This window comes from Rhineura floridana, chromosome 7 (genome assembly GCF_030035675.1).
Source record: "Rhineura floridana isolate rRhiFlo1 chromosome 7, rRhiFlo1.hap2, whole genome shotgun sequence".
Taxonomy (NCBI): domain Eukaryota; kingdom Metazoa; phylum Chordata; class Lepidosauria; order Squamata; family Rhineuridae; genus Rhineura; species Rhineura floridana.
Genome location: NC_084486.1, coordinates 123,489,180 through 123,509,050, shown reverse-complemented (window position 1 = coordinate 123,509,050; position 19,871 = coordinate 123,489,180). Strand labels below are relative to the sequence as shown.

General features: G+C 42.7%; 1 protein-coding gene across 14 annotated transcripts in view; it reads left to right on the top strand.

The window, feature by feature from the left end:
* VEPH1 (ventricular zone expressed PH domain containing 1) overlaps window positions 1-19,871 on the top strand; it is a 232,580-nt gene that overhangs the window by 153,219 nt on the left and 59,490 nt on the right. For 13 of the 14 annotated variants that reach the window (XR_009764114.1, XM_061637145.1, XM_061637143.1 and 10 more), the window contains one exon: window positions 10,399-10,538. Coding sequence is in view for 13 of the 14 variants with exons in the window: in XM_061637145.1 (XP_061493129.1) it covers window positions 10,399-10,538 (140 nt within the window). In the remaining variant the exon portion in view is untranslated. Of the gene's footprint in view, window positions 1-292; window positions 668-10,398; window positions 10,539-19,871 lie in introns of those variants that run through there. The other variant, XM_061637146.1, reaches the window with a different exon arrangement.

The following is a 19,871-nucleotide window of genomic DNA, read 5'->3' as shown; positions in this document are numbered from 1 at the left end:
CATTTCATTGCTCAGTGCTTGATGAGTGGCATATGAATGAACTCTTTTAGAAAGCATTACAGTTGAAGTGACTAGTTGAAATGAAATTTCCACCAGCATCCATGATGGCTAATTCAGCCGTTCAAATCATCACTTTTTTTGTCACAAGTTGCATAGCTGTTCATAAGTAGTTATGATGTGTCGTACATTTTCTGTTATAATTAGATTGGAAAAAGCAAATTGGTACAACAATTGTAAAATTATGTCTTAAGCTCTGCATGCCTTGACTTCTTTCTCATTATTTATTTTATAGGATAAAACCTACACAGCAAAAAGTTGATGGAGTTTATGACAGAATTCCCCTTGATAACTAAGGCAAGAGTGCCCTTGGTCTGAATTTGCCTGGTGTTATGTTTTATGCTGCACTGAGATAATTAGTACCATATGATGGAATAGATGGGAAAGATCACTGCTCCCCTGCAGTGCTTGCTTCTGGAACCTTTTGATAAATTTAAGCATGGCATGAGCCAAAGCATGATTGAGAACACATGGGCTTCTGCTAGCTCAATGCAACCACAAACTTGCAGAAACGCAGACCAGCATTTCTAAAAATCAGTTGTGTTTGCACTATGCCAAAAAATAAAAGAATAGTTGGCCTCTTGTTATTTAAATCTGATATTAAGCTCCAGACCCCAAAAGACTGTTCCCATACTATTAAAAGTTCACATGCTGACACACAAACTAGTTTTCCTATGTAGGCTGACTTTTGTGATTGGATTTTAGTACCGATGGCAGCACAGCTGGTATTATAAAAGGAGCACTAATCTGGTACTCTTATGGGAGGAAATAGAGAAGAGTAGCAAATTAAGGACCTTTTTCTGTTTTCATGACCAGGGAGGGATTAATTTAGCCAGAATCACTGCCCTGTGTACCCATAAGTTTTTCTAATTGGCACAGATAGCAGCTTTAGTTGGCAATTTTCAGAAGGAAAACAGTACAGGGGGGAAAACCTCTCCCCTTAGGGTTGCCAGGTCAGAAGCATCCCAAAATCTGAGATTTATGGGGCGGGCCCAAGTGATGTCACAGGGCGGGCCCAAGTGATGTCATTAAGCATGATACATTAAGCATCAATCACAGTTGCTTGGAGCGTACAATTAAAAAAAATCTGACTGGAAATTAAGCTAGACATCTTAGCTAAAAGATGGAGCCTGGGTAGGGAACATTTAATCTAGCCTACTTGCTTTCGGCAAGAAGGGTTTAAGTGCCTTCAGGCCAGGCCAGTCACCAGAAGGCCACTGTAGGAAGGAAGGAGCCTAGTGTTGTGGAGATGTTAGTGTCATGGCCCCGTCAGAGGACTCATCAGATGAGGATGACTCGGGAGTAACAGCAGCAGACCCAGAAGGAGAAATGGAGGAAACTCCTGAGAACCCAGCTCCTTCTCCCCCTCAGCTGCAGAGCACCCCAGACACAGCTGAAGCCCTTCAGCCAGACGCAGAAAGTGAACAGGATACTCCCCCCTCACCTGCAGAACGTAGACAGCAGAAGGTCAGGCAGAAGAGGGGCAGGCCTGTCCACTTAAGGCCAAAACGCTGAGGGCTCACACCTGCTGACAAACCTGCTCCTTAAAAGTCAAACCTTGGCTTCAGCTTGTTGCTGACTACAACGTCAGGCATGGCTTCATGTGTTTCTAGTTTCCCTGAACCTTATCTTGGAATGACCCCTTGGCAATTGAACCCGGACCTCTACTGACCTCGCTTCTGGACTTCTGGCTTGGCACGTAAGCTTGGAAAGGGCCTTACCCTTATCATGCTTCATCCTCGTTAGCCTGGCAGATTTACGACCAGACTGCCAGCTAAGGACTTTCCCGCCCTGGTAAATACCCAGGAATTTCCAGCCCCACCTGCACTGCTGTCTCGGTGCAGAGCTGACAGTTAGATGGGAGCATTCAGTAGTAAAGATGGATGCCCCTGAAGGCTGCAATTCTAAACACATGTACTAAGGGACTAAGCCCCCATAGAACTCAACAGGACTTACTTCTGAGTAGATATCGTTTGGATTGTGCTGTTGGTAAAGCTTGACTAGGGATCCTCTGCAAAGACATCCATCTCCAAGCAGGGTTGGCAACCCCCTGCCTGGAATGCCCTGCCCTTATCTTTTAATGTGGCTGCTCCAAACTTCTTTACAGATTTGACCCTTCACTTTCAGAAAGAGGTCTGAGAAATGAGTAAGAGTAAGAAGATTCTCTACCCTTTCTGTCTGCATAGATGCCCTCATCCTTCCCCTATGCCCAGCAGAAGCTCTGGGCCAGGCGGGATGCAGTGGCATCTCGTAGAGCACACCCTCCCCTTTCATGGGGTGTATGATTTGTCCTGGCCCAGAGCAGACTTTGAGGTGGGCACCCCCAATTACTTATTTTTCCTGTACAGGCGGGCCCCGCTTATACAGCAGGTTCCATTCTGGACTGCCGCCATAAAGCGGAAATCACCGTAAAGTGGAACCCATTGAGTATAATGGGGCGTGTCGCGTGAAAATGACACGAAAATGACGCAAAAGGGCAAAAACGGCTTTAAAACGGGGAATTTCCCCTAATTGAAAGCCGCCGCATTAGTGGAACGCTGGAATGCAAAGCGCCGGTAAGCAGGGCCCTACTGTATGTCTTTTTCTGCTTTGATTTTGTATAGATGCCCTCTTCTGTGCCCTGCGCCCAGCAGAAGCTCTGGGCCAGGCGGGACACAGTGGCATCTCGTAGAGGACACCCTCCCCTTTCCTAGGCTATATGATTTGTCCTGGCCCAGAGCAGATTTTGGGGTGGGCACCTCCAGTTACTTATTTTTTTCTACGTGTTTTTGTCCATTTTTATTTTGCATAGATGCCCTCCTCCATGCCCTGCGCCCAGCAGAAGCTCTGGGCCAGGCGGGACGCAGTGGCATCTTGTAGAGGACACCCTCCCCTTTCCTGGGCTATATGATTTGTGCTGTCCCAGAGCAGATTTTGGGGTGGGCACCCCCAGTTACTTATTTTTTCCTGTATGTTTTGGTCTGCTTTGATTTTGCATACATGCCGTCCTCCATGCCCTGCACCCAGCAGAAGCTCTGGGCCAGGCGGGACGCAGTGGTATCTCGTAGAGGACACCCTCCCCTTTCCTGGGCTATATGATTTGTCCTGTCCCAGAGCAGATTTTGGGATGGGCACCCCCAGTTACTTATTTTTTCCTGTACGTTTTGGTCTGCTTTGATTTTGCATAGATGTCCTCCTTCATGCCCTGCACCCAGCAGAAGCTCTGGGCCAGGCAGGACACAGTGGCATCTCGTAGAGGACACCCTCCCCTTTCCTGGGCTATATGATTTGTCCTGTCCCAGAGCAGATTTGGGGATGGGCACCCCCAGTTACTTATTTTTTCCTGTACGTTTTGGTCTGCTTTGATTTTGCATAGATGTCCTCCTTCATGCCCTGCACCCAGCAGAAGCTCTGGGCCAGGCGGGACACAGTGGCATCTCGTAGAGGACACCCTCCCCTTTCCTGGGCTATATGATTTGTGCTGGCCCAGAGCAGATTTTGGGGTGGGCACCCCCAGTTATTTATTTTTTATGATTTTATGACATCATTATGTATTTATGATAATATTAGAAGCCTGATGATTTTGATTACATAAATGTATTGTTATTCTTGACGGGGAGAGTCCCCCAATCACAGTGATATATCATACAGGGTACCCCAACATATATTTTGGGGTTCAGAGACATGTTAACTTTGGTTTGAAGTTGCTGTAGTTGTCAACTTTTTTTTTAGTGTTTTGAACTTTCAAGCAAATAAGGAACTGGGAACTAGGAACCAACTTCAGTGTCGTATCAGTTAAAAAGGTTAAACAGTCACGGGGGGGTTGGCTGACGTTTTGGTGTATATCTTGGGAACCAGACCACCTAGAAACTTAATTTTTTAAAAAATTGAAGCTGAGAGTGCGGAGATTAAGGGGTGCTAGCCGAAGAGCTGGGAAGGGGAAGGGAGCAGAGGTTCTGTTTCTAGGAGGTGGCTTGGAATGGATCAGAAGTGAGAGGGGAATAATTGCTGATGTAAGCAGTTTCCCCATCAACTGAAACGTTACCTCACTGCCAACCAGACTTCATAAATTGCTTGCTATAGCTATTTGTTGACCATTTTGGTTAAACTGTATAAACTGCTGTAGGGAACTAAAGGGTTGGTTTCAGCATTACATTGTACACCTAATATCGCCTTTTTCCCATGGTACCCTCGGCATCCAGAAGTATGTCTGCAGATCTTTATTTGGACCATCCATATAGATACATAGAGAGAATAAATCCTCATGGTCATATATGTTTCAAGTAATTGTTTTCATGGTTTATGTATTTATTTATTTACACAGAAATTTCTGTCCTTCTGTTCCAGAAGCTGTGGACATTTTTCTCGATTGACTTGGCTCTCAGGCATTCACACTCTGATGGACATGAGTTCCTTGTAGTACTGATTACTGATTGTAGTAGTAGTTTAGCACACTATTTTTGGTGTCCAGTACATTTTGGGTTGTTACACAGCGATGAAAAGTTGTACCAAAGACTGTTGTTCTGCTGTTTAGGATTGTGGATTTAGAAGGAATCAATGTGTCACATGCACTGGAACCCTTAAATATGTCCAAACAGGTATACACGTGAAGGTGCCACCTTTGGGATGTTGCTACAAAAAGGTTACACTGGAACTGGCCCTAGGACATGTATTACTTGAAGTTTTAGGTTGGAAACATAGACCTAGTCTCAACCTCAGACTGGTGTAAAGTTAGGTTCTTTTAAGGATGTTGTTAGGCCCATAATAGAGAAGAAAGAGACCTTTCCTGCTGTGTGTCTAATAGCAGTGGTATATGTATGTGTATGTATTAACATGCATGTATATGTTTGAGAGGAGAGGACAAAGTTCAGAGAAGCAGCATAGGGAAGAAAGTGTTAACACCTTCCCTTCCAGTGCCACTGCTTAAATAAAAATTGTTCTCTCCCCAACTGCTTTAAAGTGTGGGGAGGCAGGGCTGGACTCAGTAGAGTCCAATCACCTGTTTCCCTTGTCATATGTTGTAAGCCTGAAGATGGGGCCATGATTATTAAGTATGGCAGTACAAGACCTAGATTTAAAAGTAAATTCCAGTCTGAGTTCAAGCCTGGTTATGGAACTGAATCGGCCTTGGTCGCCCTGATGGATGACCTTTATTGGGAGAAGGACAGGGGGAGTGTGGCCCTGTTATTCTTACTTGATCTCTCGGCAGCTTTTGATACCATTGACCATGGTATCCTTCTGGGCCGATTTGGTGAGATGTGTATTAGAGGCACTGTTTTACAGTGGTTCCAATCCTATCTCCCGGGTCATTTTTATAGAATAGCATTGGGTGAATTCTAAGAAACAAAAAAAATCAGTGCAGTTTTGAAAGATTCAGTCCACCTTCTTGATTCAAAATGGTGTCCAAGTGTATCCAAACACAGATGAAGTTCTGCTCCTTTATCTCAGGAACTATCATGCAAAGTTGGGTTACAATATCTTAAGAGATGTCCACATACATAGTGAACAAACAACTTTCCAAAATATATAGTAGCTGTATTACAGTTACATTCCTTCAAGAAAATTAGAGAAGCTTAAATGAGGGCTCTCTTCCCACCCAGGCAGAGACTCATTCAGCCAAGAATGCTCTCAGGCAATTCTCTGGCCTCTGGCTGCGTGCTTTCCATTCAAAAGAAGGGAAGAGGCAGCTTAGATCTGACACATGAGAAATGGATAGTCAAATGTCAGAAACAACATAAGAAGCAACAATCTTAACAGAGCACAAAAAAGGAAATATCCAAGTTTCACCTAGGCTGTTACTTTAAATTCATCATTACAGCCGTTTTCCTGTAGCTTTGGAGCTATGGTGGGTTTGTTTTTTCTTTTGTCTTTCATGGAATGTATTTTCTAACCTTCCTTTGTTCACCTACAAAGGTCAAATGTGTTCACAATAATCGAATAATGGTCTAGCATACTGCTATAAGGAAAACACAGGAAGGGATACTAAATAAGGTCACCATATGTTGTTCATTTAAGAAATTTCCCATAATTCAGAGCATGATGAGTCCCTTTTATTGTGTAAGTTACCTACTGCTTAATGTATGGTTTGTAATAAATGTTTATCACAGTGCCTGCAGCTTTTATTATTTATTTCAGACTTTTCCAACCTTCGGGTCCCCAGATGATGCTGGACTACAACTCCCATCAGCGCCAGCCAGCATGATCAATGGTTGGGAATGATGGGAATTGTAGTCCAGCATCAACTGTGGACCCAAAGGTTGGGAAAAGCTGAGTGATTCTATCCCACATATTTCCAAAGATGGTTTCTATATATCAAAAATCTGTAATAACAGCCAACATAGTGTCTGCATGTCTGCCTCCTCACCCTGCACTGCTTTGACAGCATAGGAGGTAGGAATCCTTTGGGAGCTCTCCACAATCACTTCTTGTTTTAACCACCTGGAACAATTTGTTATCATCAGCAAGCTTGCCTACCTCACCACTCACCCAAACTCCAGATCATTATTAAACAAGTTAAAAAGGACAGGTCCCAAATGCATTAATCTTAGATCTATTTGCATCTAACAACCAGCTACTCAGGATCCATTCCCATCATTTTGCCAGAACAGAATTAAATCCATTAAACCTAATAAAACATATATAAAATTTAAGGACTTTTAGAATCTTGTCCAGTTCAGAAAGCTTATTGTGATCCTTTGCAGCATTTAATGAAGAGGTGCATTATACCCGCATTTACACATGACAGCCATCTTAATGCCTCACCTGCAGTGATCAACTGCTTATATAAGGGGTAAGATGATATTTCAGGTATCCTGGTCCCAAGCTGTATAGGCCTTTGTGTACCAAAACCAGCAGTGCAATTCTTTCAGCAGCAGGGTAACAAGTTGGTGTATCCTGCCCCAATGAGCAGTCACACGGCTGCATTTTGCACCAGCTGCAGCTTCCAGATCAACCTCAAAGGCAGCCCCACATACAGCATGTTAGAGTAATCCAGCCTGGAGGTTGCCAGTGCATGGACAACAGTGGCCAGGCTACCCCAGTCCATAAATGGCCGCAACAGTCTTACCAGCCAAAGCTGGTAAAAGGCAATCCTACCCACTGAGGTCACTGGAATGCCCCCAGGCAATGAACCTGCTCTTTCAGAGAGTGTACAACCCCATCCAAAGCAGGCAATTTGACCAGATTCAGGAACCACCTACCTATAGCGCCTCCATCTTGCTAGGATTCAGAGTCAGTTTACTGGACTTCATCCAGATGACCACCGAGTCCAAACATTAGTCCGTGGCTTGCATGGCCTTTCCCGATTCGGACATTACAGAGAAATAGAGCTGGGTACCATCAGCACACTGCTGGCACTTTGCCCCAAAACTCCTGATGACTGCCCCCAATGGCTTCATATAGAAGTTAAACAGCATTGGGGACAAGATGGTACCCTGCAGCACCCCACAGCATGACTGCCAGGGAGCTGAAAGACAATCACCCAATGCTATTCTCTGAGAACAACCCTGGAGGTAAGATCAGAACCACTGTAAAACAGTGCCTCTGATACCTATCTCACCAAGTAGGCCCAGAAGGATACCTTGGTCAATGATATCAAAAACAGCTGGGAGATCAAGTAAGAATAACAGGGTTGCACTCCCCCTGTCCTTCTCCTGATAAAGGTCGGAGCAGTTACCCTCCATCAGGGCAACCAAGGCCAGTTCAGTCCCATAACCAGGACTGGACCCAGATTGGAACATGTCAACATAATCTGTTTCATAAATTAAGGGGAAATGTGCAGAAAAATGAATATATTAGTGAAAATAACATACAAAAATGCATTATATTAGGAAATATTGCTTGCAAAAATGTGTACTTTAGTCAAAAATGACTATAAAATATGATTATTAGGATAAATTTACATGAAAATGCTGAAGAATTTTCACTGGGATATTTTTTTTAAAAAAAATCACAAATTGCTGGAGAAATCTGGAGAACTTAATTTAAGATTGGGAAAACAAGAAACTGGGAGAACTGAAACTGACAGATTCTTCCATCATACTTTAGAGGTTCTTCAGGGCAAAACTATGTGTGTTGTAAACATCTCACTACAAAGCCCATCAGGTTTTTTTATTAATAGCAGATGGGGGGCGATTTTCATCTGACCACAGACTGTAGGAAGAGGAGGCTTAATCTCCCCCCCCCCCCTCATGCTCCCAATGAAAATCACCTCTACCACATTGCTTTCATAGTTCCACTGGGGGGAAAAAACTCCCTTTGGATCTAGTGAGTGCTTTTTCTCTGGGGCTAATAACATCACTGAGGGGTGGTTTTCGTCGGCAGCACAGCTGGGGTGGCAAAAAGAATTAAACCTCACTTTCCCATGTGCTTCAGTCCTTAAGCCATTAATTTAATTTAGTATAATATAAACTGCTATTAAAACATTTTTTTAAGAAAACCTGATGGGCTTCCTAATGATGTGCTTAGCATCACAGACTCATTTGGCCTAAGTACCACCTCCCCAGATTTTTTAGCTCTTCATACTAAGCAAGTTGTGGCTCAGATTTTCTTGCACTCTCTCTAGCTTCCTACATATTAAATCAGGAACCAGGAATCGTTACAGTGGGCAGAATGGGAAACTCTACAGGCAGAGACAGACATGGGCTAGGCAGAAGGACATTCTTCACCCAACACACACGAACACAATCAGCCTGGTGCAGAGGGGGTTTGGAGAGCAGGCTAAACTATAATTTAGCATGACACCCATTGTCTACACATGCAGATGGTAGTTTCCACATGTGGATCTCCTGTTTTGATTGTGGTGGTGATGAGTTCATCACTGCATTTTTTTAAAGGAAGAAAACTACATCTGAATATGATGGATATAAATTACTTATGAGATTTTTTAAATGTAATTTTAAAATTTAGGGATTCTGGCTCATAGTTTCAGGATCCAGTCATGTGGTCAATTTGGGCTTACTGATGAAAGCTGTGTTGGGGTGTAAATATGTTTCTTGTGTCTCACTACAGTTATGTTCATTGACAATATGACTTCTAAGTGGAAGGTTCTTCTTTTGACAGTTACTAAAAATAAAAAAGGCCTTGATGACAGCTACATGTTTTAAAGTAAAACTAAAAATTATGTTTAAACTGAAGGATATATTTTAGGCCTCAAAGTGCATTGTATTTGACATAAATTAGGAAGCTTTTTAATCACGGAACCCACTGATTAAATAATAATCAGCAGTGAACAGTGGTTAACCAAGTGTATTTTAGTAAGCAAGACTATGATGCAGACTGAATGCAGAATAATCTTTTTTAAAGGAAGCAGCAGATGCTTCTAACTCTTACCCATACATTTAGTAAAAATGTAAAGGAGTCACACAACGCATAATGCATTCTGGTGATAAGCACTCTGGTGTCATACTTGTCAAAAAAGTGTACTATATGTAAATATGTTATGTACGACTCATTTGTAAACTTCGCCAACCTAAAGCATCTGATATAAGGCCCGTTCCTATGGTCAACACGTGGCATATAGATATAAAGCATGACATGCAAATGCAATGCTTAGACAGACAAACAAACAAACAAAATTGAAATATATAATTTATATTACTTAAAATATGCCTAACGTAGGACAAAAGCAATTAAAAGCAATTGTGCTTTTTGGCACAATAACAGTTAAAACATTCTGGTATGCTCCTTCCATTGTAGTATTACTGTCAGGCAATTGTTAAGGCACCACCAATATGATGGTTTGCCACCCAGGACATTCTGCAAACAAGAATTCTGAAGAGGTAGCTGAGAATAAATTGGTTTGTTCATTTGGGACAAAGTGACATCACGCTTTGACAGATCTATCAGTTTCTTTGGGATGATTTCAGAAATTTAGATATGGTTAAGAAAACCTAGACAAACACACATTGCTGATGTTTATTACAAAGTAAAAATATTTTTTTAGCTTATATGCAACAATCAAATGTTATTTACAAACTGTGTTAACAATTGTTGATCACAGTCCCGTGTGGACAGGAACATGAGATTCCTATTTCTTATCCATTAATGGAAATTATCCTTGCAGGTCTGGTCATTTTCTAATGTGCAAATGAAATTTCATCTTATAATCAAGAATGAAAAGCCTTTGTATATGCAGGGCTCAGGATCACATCCATTATTGTACTTTTACGGTCCAAGTTACCTTTCAGCTTTGTACTGTTGTAAATTAATCACCGACCTGTACAGAGTTGAATTTTATAAAATGTGCAGTAGTACTACTACTAGGTATCAACTAGGATTGCATGCTTTAAGTGTAAAATAATAATCCTTAGATTTTTATTATAGAATTACACTACTGTTAATAACATGTGTATTCATTTCTAGATACTGTTAGAAGTTGCATAGCAAAGTTGTTCTTCAGTTGTCACCTGAAAGGTCATTACTGCCTGTACAGTAAATCCAGTTTTACTCTCATCAGTCGACAGCCTCAGCTTTGGATCCATATCATGTTTCTCCTTCAGCAGGTGTGTGTAATAAGTACATATAAATAATGGCACTTTTATCATTTACAGTTTTTTCCCCAAATTACAGTGTACTTAATTATCTGTTCAAAGATGTTGGTAACCCTTATCGCTGTTGTTGCAAGTCTTTATGTTCACACTGGAAGGTGAGTAGTTGGACTGGGGTTCAATTCTGCCATTTATTTTTATTGCGTTGGCATGATGGCATACAGTTTTTTTATGTAATGCATTTGTTAAGTGTTCTACACTGAGTATAGATACATGAAATGAAAAGGCTGAAAATATATTTTGAAATACTTCAGCAAATTCTGTAAGCTACCTTAGAGGTATTCTCTCAGGAGCTTGATGAAGATGCAGCTTTTTAAGAAGGCTTTTGACAGATTAAATAATAACATTTGTGCTGGCTTAAATGGTGTTTATTTTAATGACTGCAGCATTTATTAATTTCTGTTGCATTGAGTTTAATGTGGAATGTTATTTGTTTTATATTTATTATCAGTTAGCCGCTTTGAGTTTCCTTTGAACATAAGGCAGGGTACAATTTTAAATAATAAAATAAATAATCAATGCCATGACTCACTACCATTAATTTTAAAGGTGCTTGCTTAGCTTATATTCCCTCCCCCTCCACTGCTGCTTAATGCAGTCAAGAAGTAATCCAGAGTTCTAACTAGCTATGGCCGAGCTCTGTGAGTGCATGTTTGCCATAACAAACAGAGGGAAAGCTTCTTGTAAGCAGTCAGATTTAGGATTCCAACCTCTTTCAAGAGTGATCTGTACCTTCTCCAACATCCTGCTGCACAGGGAGGAAGAGAGGGAGAGAGAGAGAGAGAAAGAGAGGTGTCAGAAGCAGAAACAGATACGTGTTAGAAAAACCAGGACAGAGAAAAAAGATGTCCCCACTCACTTTGAGCTCTGGCCCTGTCCACCACTAGCCTCAGTCCTGCCCAGTTACAGCTGACAGGGATGGCTGGTGCCATGCACCTAGCCTCCCATTAGTGGAATTGGTGACACTTTCTGGAAGGTGAAGGAGTGAGGTGACAGAGCTCAGCACTGTACAGACACAGCAGAGGGAGTGCTGTTTTGGTCCACCAGTGCCCCCCCACAGCACCTCCCTCCCTGCCACCTTGCCTCTCTTGATACACAGCAGCTGTTCCTCTGATGGAAGGCCAGGTGCACAGCACCACCCCTTCTGCCAGCCACTACTGATCTCACCCACCATCACCAGTGCTGCCCATCACAGATTACTCCCAAGGCAATGTGGTTCATAGAAAAAGGAAGGTGCCCCACCATACTGTAACCCATTGTTTGCAAATCAGGACTTAGCCTCTCTGACAGGCACTCCCTTTCTTCCGCTTCTAGAGTGCATTCCTTCCTCCCTTCTGTTGGAATTAACCCTGGTTTGCAGTCCCATGTGCACTGATGTTAAGCAGGGATATTGTTAGCTATGGTTTCCTTGTAAGGCAAAATTTGAAAAGGGTTTGCAAATTGAGGTTCCTAGGGAATTTGTTTAGCATTACCATAGTTGGAATGGGTGTAGCATATTATGCCAGTAGGACAATGGAGGATGAATTTATTGTTATTTTATTTTGTTATTTATTTATTGGATTTATACCCCACCCTTCCTCCTAGTAGGAGCCCAGGGCAGCAAACAAAAGGACTAAAAACACGCTAAAACATCATAAAAACAGACTTTAAAATATATTGCGACACAAAATCTCCAAAAACATATTAAAACAAAACATCTTTTAAAACACCTTTTTAAAAAAAAGATGTGAAAATATATTAAAAAGCACTTCCAACACAGATGCAGACTGGGATAAGGTCTCTTCTTAAAAGGCTCATTGAAAGTGGGATGTCTTCAGTAGGCACTAAAAAGATAACAGAGATGGCGCTGGTCTAATATTTAAGGGGAGGGAATTCCAAACAGTAGGTGCCACTACACTGAAGGTCCACATCCTATGTTGTGTGGAACGGACCTCCTGATAAGAAGTTATCTGCAGGAGGCCCTCACCTGCACAGTGTAGTGATTGACTGGTTATATAAAGTGTAAGACAATCTTTCAGGTATCCTGGTCCCAAGCTGTATAGGGCTTTGTACAGCAAAAACCAGAACCTTGAACTTGGCCTGGCAGCTAATAGGTAGCCAGTGCAATTCTTTCAGCAGCAGGGTGACATGTTGGTAAGTAGTCTTGCTGCTACATTTTGCACTACCTGCAGCTTCCAGACCAACCTCAAGGGCAGCCACATATAGAGTGCATTACAGTAATCCAACCTGGAGGTTACCAGTGCATGTAAAATAGTGGTCAGGCTATCCCGGTCCAGAAACGACCGCAGCTGTCTTACCAGCCAAATCTGGTAAACGGCACTCCTAGCCACTGAGGTCAGCTGGGCATCTAGCAACAAAGATGGATCCAGGATCACCCCCAGACTATGAACCTGCTCTTTCAGAGGGAGTACGACCCCATCCAAAGCAGGTAACTGACCAGTTATCTGAACTCAGGAACCACCAACCCACAGCGCCTCCGTCTTACTAGGATTCAGAGTCAGTTTATTGGCCCTCATCCAGCCCACCACCGAATCCAGGCAGTGGTCCAGGGCTTGCATGACCTCTCCCAGTTCAGAAGTTACAGAGAAATAGAGCTGGGTATTGTCAGCGTACTGCTGACACCTCGCTCCAAATCTCCTGATGACCGCTTCTAAGGGGTTCATATAGATGTTAAACAGCATGGGGAACAATGGAACCCTGGGCACCCCACAGCACAACTGCCAGGCAGCCGAAAGACAATCACCCAATGCTATTCTATAAAAATGACCCTAGAGATAGGATCAGAACCACTGTAAAACAGTGCCTCCAATACCCATCTCACCGACCCAGAAGCATACCATGGTTAATAGTATCAAGAGCTGCTGAGAGATCAAGTAAGAATAACAGGGTCGCACTCTCCCTGTCCTTCTTCCAATAAAGGTTATCTGTCAGGGTGACCAAGGCCAATTCAGTCCCATAACCAGGCCTGAACCCAGACTGGAATGGGTCAAGCTAATCTATTTCTCCCAAGAGTATTTGCAATTGCTGCTCCACAACCCTCTCAATACCTTCCCTAAAAGGGGTATTTGCGACTGGGTGGTTGTTCTCACAAACCAATGGTCCAGGGTGGGCTTTTTTAGAAGCAGTCAGATCACCCCCTCTTTCAGGGCGTCTGAAACCACTCCATCATGCAATGATGCATTGACTACACCCTGGGTCCACTTGGTGAAACCTGCTCAGCAAGCTTTAATAAGCCAAGAAGGGCAGGGGTCGAGAGGACATGTTACTGGCTGCATCATCTCAAGCATGTCATCAGGCCACATCAACTGAAACTGATCCCAAGAAGTTAGAGCAGATGTTGCACTGCAAACCTCACTGGGGACTACAGTAGATGTGGATGGGGCATCAAGATTGCCCTCAAAGTGTCTTGCAAACAATTCACTATGGGCCTCCGAAGGGTCTAAAACTCCATTTCCTGGAGTTGATGTCAACAGACCCCTGACAATATGGAAAAGCTCCACTAGACAGCTACTTGAGGATGCAGTGGTGACAGAGAAATGGGTCTTCTTCGCCACCCTCACCGCCACACATTAGGCATGGTTATGATGTTTTACTCATGCCTGATCAGCCTCACAGCACGTCTTTCGCCATTTGCACTCTAGCCATTGTCCAGCCTGTTTCATTGCTCTTAGCTCACTGGTATTCCAAGGTGCAAACCAGGCTCCACAATGCCAGAGACTGCACTCAGGGGCAACCATGTTAAAAGTCTGATGTGCCTCACTGTTTCATAGCATGACAAGGGCTTCAACAGGGTCACCTGTTCTGTCTACTGGAAACTCTCCCAGGGCATTCAGGAATCCTGTTGATTCAGTTAGTCTCCGGGGGTGGACCATCTTATTCTGTCCACCAGCCCTGCAGGGGAGTATCTGAGCCATACGTCTAAACTTCATCAGGTCTGATCATAACAATGGGGTGACATCCACCCCCCCCATCTCCAGACCATCCCTTCCTCCATCTGGAGCAAAAACCAAGTTGAGGGTGTGCCCTGCCCTATGCATTGGGCCGGTGACAACTTGAGAGCCCCATGGTCATCATGGAGGCCATGAGGTCCCAAGCTGGAAAACTAGAAGCAATCAGCATGGACATTGAAATCACCCAGGGCTATCATTCTGGGTTCCTCCAATACAACAGCCAAGACAGTCTCTGCCAGCTCAGTCAGAGAAGCTGCCAGGCTGCACAGTGGACGGGTACACCAGCAGCAACCCTAGTTTACTGTCTCCTTGGCCCAACACCAGGTGCGGCCCACGCAGTCAGCTCCAAGACAGAGTGGTTTCCTGGTGACAGAGATGGAAGTTCTGTAGACCACAGCAACTCCTCCTCACCCCATCCATACAGCCTGTGCTGATGTTGCACCGAGTATCCAGGTGGGCAAAGCTGGGTCAGATCAACTCCTCCCAGCTCACCCACACAGGTCTTGGTAACGCACACCAAATCAGCACCTTGTGGTCTTGTTGTGTGCCGATCTGGCATTAAACAACAGCATACACAGGCCAGTGGGCACAGCAGATGAGCAACAAGGAACCCATCCATGATAGGAGTGGGAGCAAGGCATAGATAGCCTTGCCCTCATCTTTTATTGTAGTTCATCACCTCCCCATGGCTATACCTCTCTCTTCTCATGATCACTGAAATTGGGTGGCATCACCCATGTTCCTCCTTACTAAGACTCCTCGTAAACACCTGATATGGATCCAACAAGAGCCCACCAACAAAACCTATCTGAATCAGTTATCCCAGTAGGCCTCTGTGAGAATTGGAAAAAATTAGACCCACTCAATATCTTTCACACAGGGCACATCTGCTTACCCCCATCTCACACCTGGGCCAGCCATCTGCCAGTTGCAGACTCTCATTCTGAAGGCATCTGGCAACTTTCTCCTATTATTCAGTTCACTGCACAGGCTCTCACCCTGTGGAGGATCTACACATGAGCCATACACCCTCCCCACTACCAATCTCCTCTAGATTGGTTTTTTAAAACATAAAAAATAGAAGGGGATAGTGCCCTCGCCCTCGGACTCCCTAAGGGGCTCCCCAAGGGATGATCCCCTTTGGTGGTGACGGTGGCAGACCCACCGCCCAAGGAAAGCTGGCCTTGTATGCCCCCTGACCCAGCCAGGAGCTGATGCAAGAGGCTGCAAGATTGATTGCAGCCTCTCTCTGGAGTCAGGGTCAGGCAGAGGGCCTCAGTCCTTGCAGCACTAACCAGGGACCTCAGCTGTCTCAAGAGACAGCAACTCAGAGAAGCGAGCAAACAAGCAACCAGATGCTCAAGTATTCACTCCCAGGGCAGATCTTCTCCAGTTCCCCAGTGCTGTAGCACCAGAGAGGAGAGCAGGAGAGTAAATTCCTAAGGCTGGCTCCTGATTTGCAGTCAGCTGTTTGCAGGGATCCAATATTATGTTTTATCATTGTATCATTATTTTTGTCGTTTTCTTCTACTAATAAGGCTGTTTAACATGCCTTTAGCTTTAGCTATGCACTGCTTCTGGCGTTTGTTTTTTAAATTATTTCACAACATCTTGTACAATTGTAGTAGTAGCTAAAAACATTTTGCTTGACTTTGCAATCTTGTTGAAGAATGATAAAGACTTACTAGATTGTTCATATGCAGGCTACAGTAGTATGGAAAATGTAGCCTATGACAAATAATGCTAATGTTCTTGATGGATTTTCTCTACCATGTGAGAAATCCAGCACTCGTATTTTGACTCCTGCCTCCACAATAGTCAAAATATACTATGAACAACAGCCAGTGCAAATGAAAAGCAAGATACAACTCAATTTCAGTATTTCATTCCCACTGAAGGGAAATATATCAGAGTGCAGCAAGAGAACTGATCTGCACAATGTTGCAGAAATCCAACCCAATTTCAGTGCTGTCTAACTTCATTTTATTCATACATATCAAAATTCAGAGACAAATTAAGTGGATCAAAACGCAAAGGCGCAATGGGGTGTTTTGCTCCTCCCCTGCCGCCCCAGTGCAGATCATATGTTATTCTTCAGGATCACCTATATTTCTGTGTGTGAATTATTATTTCTTAAATGTAACTGTAACAATGTTCTTAAAATATATTGTTTTTGGCAATTTATAGCCCAGTCCTATACGTATCCACTCCAATGTAAGGCCATTGAATTCAATGGGATTTACTCCCAGGTGAATATGGGATAAGCTCCGCAGAACTTAGTGACTTACTTCTGAGTATATTTGTATTGGACTGTGCAGTAAATGTTGAATATAACCAAGAGAAGATTTTACAATTGCACACACATGCACTGAAATTGTGTCCCTACAAAGATGTCTTCTCTTGGAGGGGACTGTCCTCACACAATAAGTCAAAGCTGGTTTGATTTATTTCTTTTTTAATGTTCTGCAGTGTTTGACAACATGACCTGTCCATAAAAGCATGGGGAAAATTGTAAGCTTCTTTTCCTCCTTGAAGCTGTTCATGGCCTTCCTCATCTAATTAACCCTGCCCACCTCTACTGTTGACACTCCTGCCATTCACAAATCCTACCATTCAGCCACAGCATGACTATTTTGTTTGGCCAAAGCTGAAGAAAGAGGAGCAACAGGAGTCCCAAGAGCACTCATCAGCCAATAACTTAGCACCCATGTGGAAATTTTCATTTGCATTATGAACTAAGGCCATGATTCAACAAAATATTTAAGTGACATGCTTCTTTTGAGCATTTTATTCATTGCTAGTGAACGGTAGGCTAAAAAGTGAATATTTACTTGGATGCACGTTCTGCAAAGATCCTGCAAGAAAAGTCTCTGAGGAATCAGAAAAGATATTTCCTGTTCCAGGCAGATTATAGGAGCCAAGGGTAGGAGAGACCTTTGGTATCAGTGTTAAGGAAATGGAACTATATCAACAGAAGACAGAGAAACTGAAGCAGGGCTAAAGATCTGAGTGAATTTCAAAAGAACAGAGAATCCATTCAACCAAATAAAGAAAAGAGAGAATATTAAAAGGAAGTATATAATGAAGAGCTAATGTTGTAAGAATGTTGAATGGAAAAATGTAAGGAGCAAAGGCAAAACTGATGAATGAAGCTAATGTACTTCAGCCAGTGCATTGAAGAATAAGATCAAAATCTGGTCTTGAGAGAAATAATCAGACAAAATAGTTAAATACTGATGAAAATCAGCATTGATGGAAACAGATGATAAAAAGATGAATGGAAAGCTGGCAGCCAGCCATACAGTATTGACAATACATAATTTGAAAGATTAATTTCAACTCAGTGGAAGAAAAAAACATGGTATGTTAGAAAGAATGTAAATTGAGTGGTTAATGTGTATAATGAACATTCACCTGGCCTCATGGAGAATGTTCAGATTAATCTTCCATGAAGAGGGAATTGTGCATATTTCCTGGTCCATATACATAATCTCCAACAGCTGTTGGGAAATGTGCATATATTGCCTGCATTTTGTGGACTGAATTGTCTAGTCAGTATGCATAATCCCCAAGAAGCTTTGTGGTATGTGCACATCTTGGCTAACCTTTGTACATTCTCTAGCCATTATGTATAATGGAATTGCTTTTTAAGATGTTTTTAAAGATTGTTTTTAAAAGATGTTTTAAATATGTTTTAAAGATATTTTGTTTTTAGGATGTTTTAAGATGTTCTTAGTGTTTGCCGCCATGGGCTCCTTCTGGGAGAAAGGGCAGAATAGAAATTTATTAAATAATAATAATAATAGCAGACCTTGGAAAACGTGCATATCTCAACTGCATTTTGTACATTCTCCAGGCAATATTCACATTCTCTGGTCAGTATGCATAGTCTCCAAGAAACCTGCCTTTTTTCTTATCTCTTTTCAGAAGTGCATCATCTGCAACCCTGCCACCCCCCAGCTGCTTCTGGCCCACTGCCTAACCTTACATGTTTCACAACATATCCTCCCACTGATCAGCAAAACAGTGTGTGTGTGTGGGGGGGTCCAGATAAAGATTAACATTTTTCTGCAGTCCAGCCCCCTTTTCACCCTTCTCACCTGTTTCCCAGTCAGCGAGCAGCACACCCACAATTCTGATGGAAATTGCTCTCCACCCTGCTGCTTAATAGCAGCACGGGGTCACTCATCATGGGAATTGCAAGGGAAGGAAGATTTAAGCAGCTGAGGAAGGGTTACTCAGCAGGAAAAAGAGGACTGGGAGAGTATGAAGTACCTCTGATCCTATCCACTGCAATTTCTATCCCCCCACTCTGAGATTATTCCAAGAAAATTCAGCTCTTGATGGAAAAAAACATTTGCCCCCTATTGCTCTCATTGCTGTAGTCTTTTCAAGAATTTAGGACTGGATGTTGGTGGGACAATGTACAAAATCCAGGCGATATATGCACATTCCCTAAGGCCTCTTGGAGATTATGAATGTTGACCAGGAAATATACACAGTTCCCTCTTCATGGAATGTTAATGTACACATTCTCCATGAGGCCTGCTGAATGCGCACAATGGCAGGTTATTATGCACATTAACCGCTCAACTTACATCAGATTAATATTAGCTTTTATTATTAGCTCTTATATGTTATCATATCAGAGAAAATGTCCCAGGGCCCTGGATATCCAGCTGGGTACTCAGCAAGCATGTGATATGTTGAAGAAAATATAAAAAACTTGAGATAAGACAAATTTCATAATCATCCATTCCATATCTCCTTATCCCCAGTCTCTAATTCATAATGGGAGGAGGTGCAGTTGTGCTCTTTTACTCAGCTGGGATTTTTTACTCCCAGATGGTCACTTCATCCTGCTGCATATGGGCCCGGTCTCGCCTTCTCAACAGCAATGAATTTCCTTTCTTCTCAGTTCCTCTTTTTATACTCCCCCCCCCTCTCTTTGCTGTTTCCAGTGTAAAATTATCAAACATTTGTCTTGGTTTTTTTCATTCCCATCTTTGTTTACTATGTTTTGAACTCGTAAGAAAATACTATCATCAACTGAAAATCCTCATATAACAAATCTTGAGTTTTCATACAAGATATGTAGTAGGATATTTTGATTTTTCTTTATTCCTTCAAAATGCTGTACAAAAATGAAGATTCCCTTTGAACTGCCCGTGTGCCAAATCTCCAAGCCACTCTTCACATTTAAGGAGCAATTTAAGAAGTTTTGGATCTTCTGTTGAAGCAGCATTGGAACATTTGAAATATAAAACCCTTCAGGAACATGCATCAGTTTGGATAACAACTTCAGGTCCCCTTCACAAATATGGCTAGTGGAGTGGGA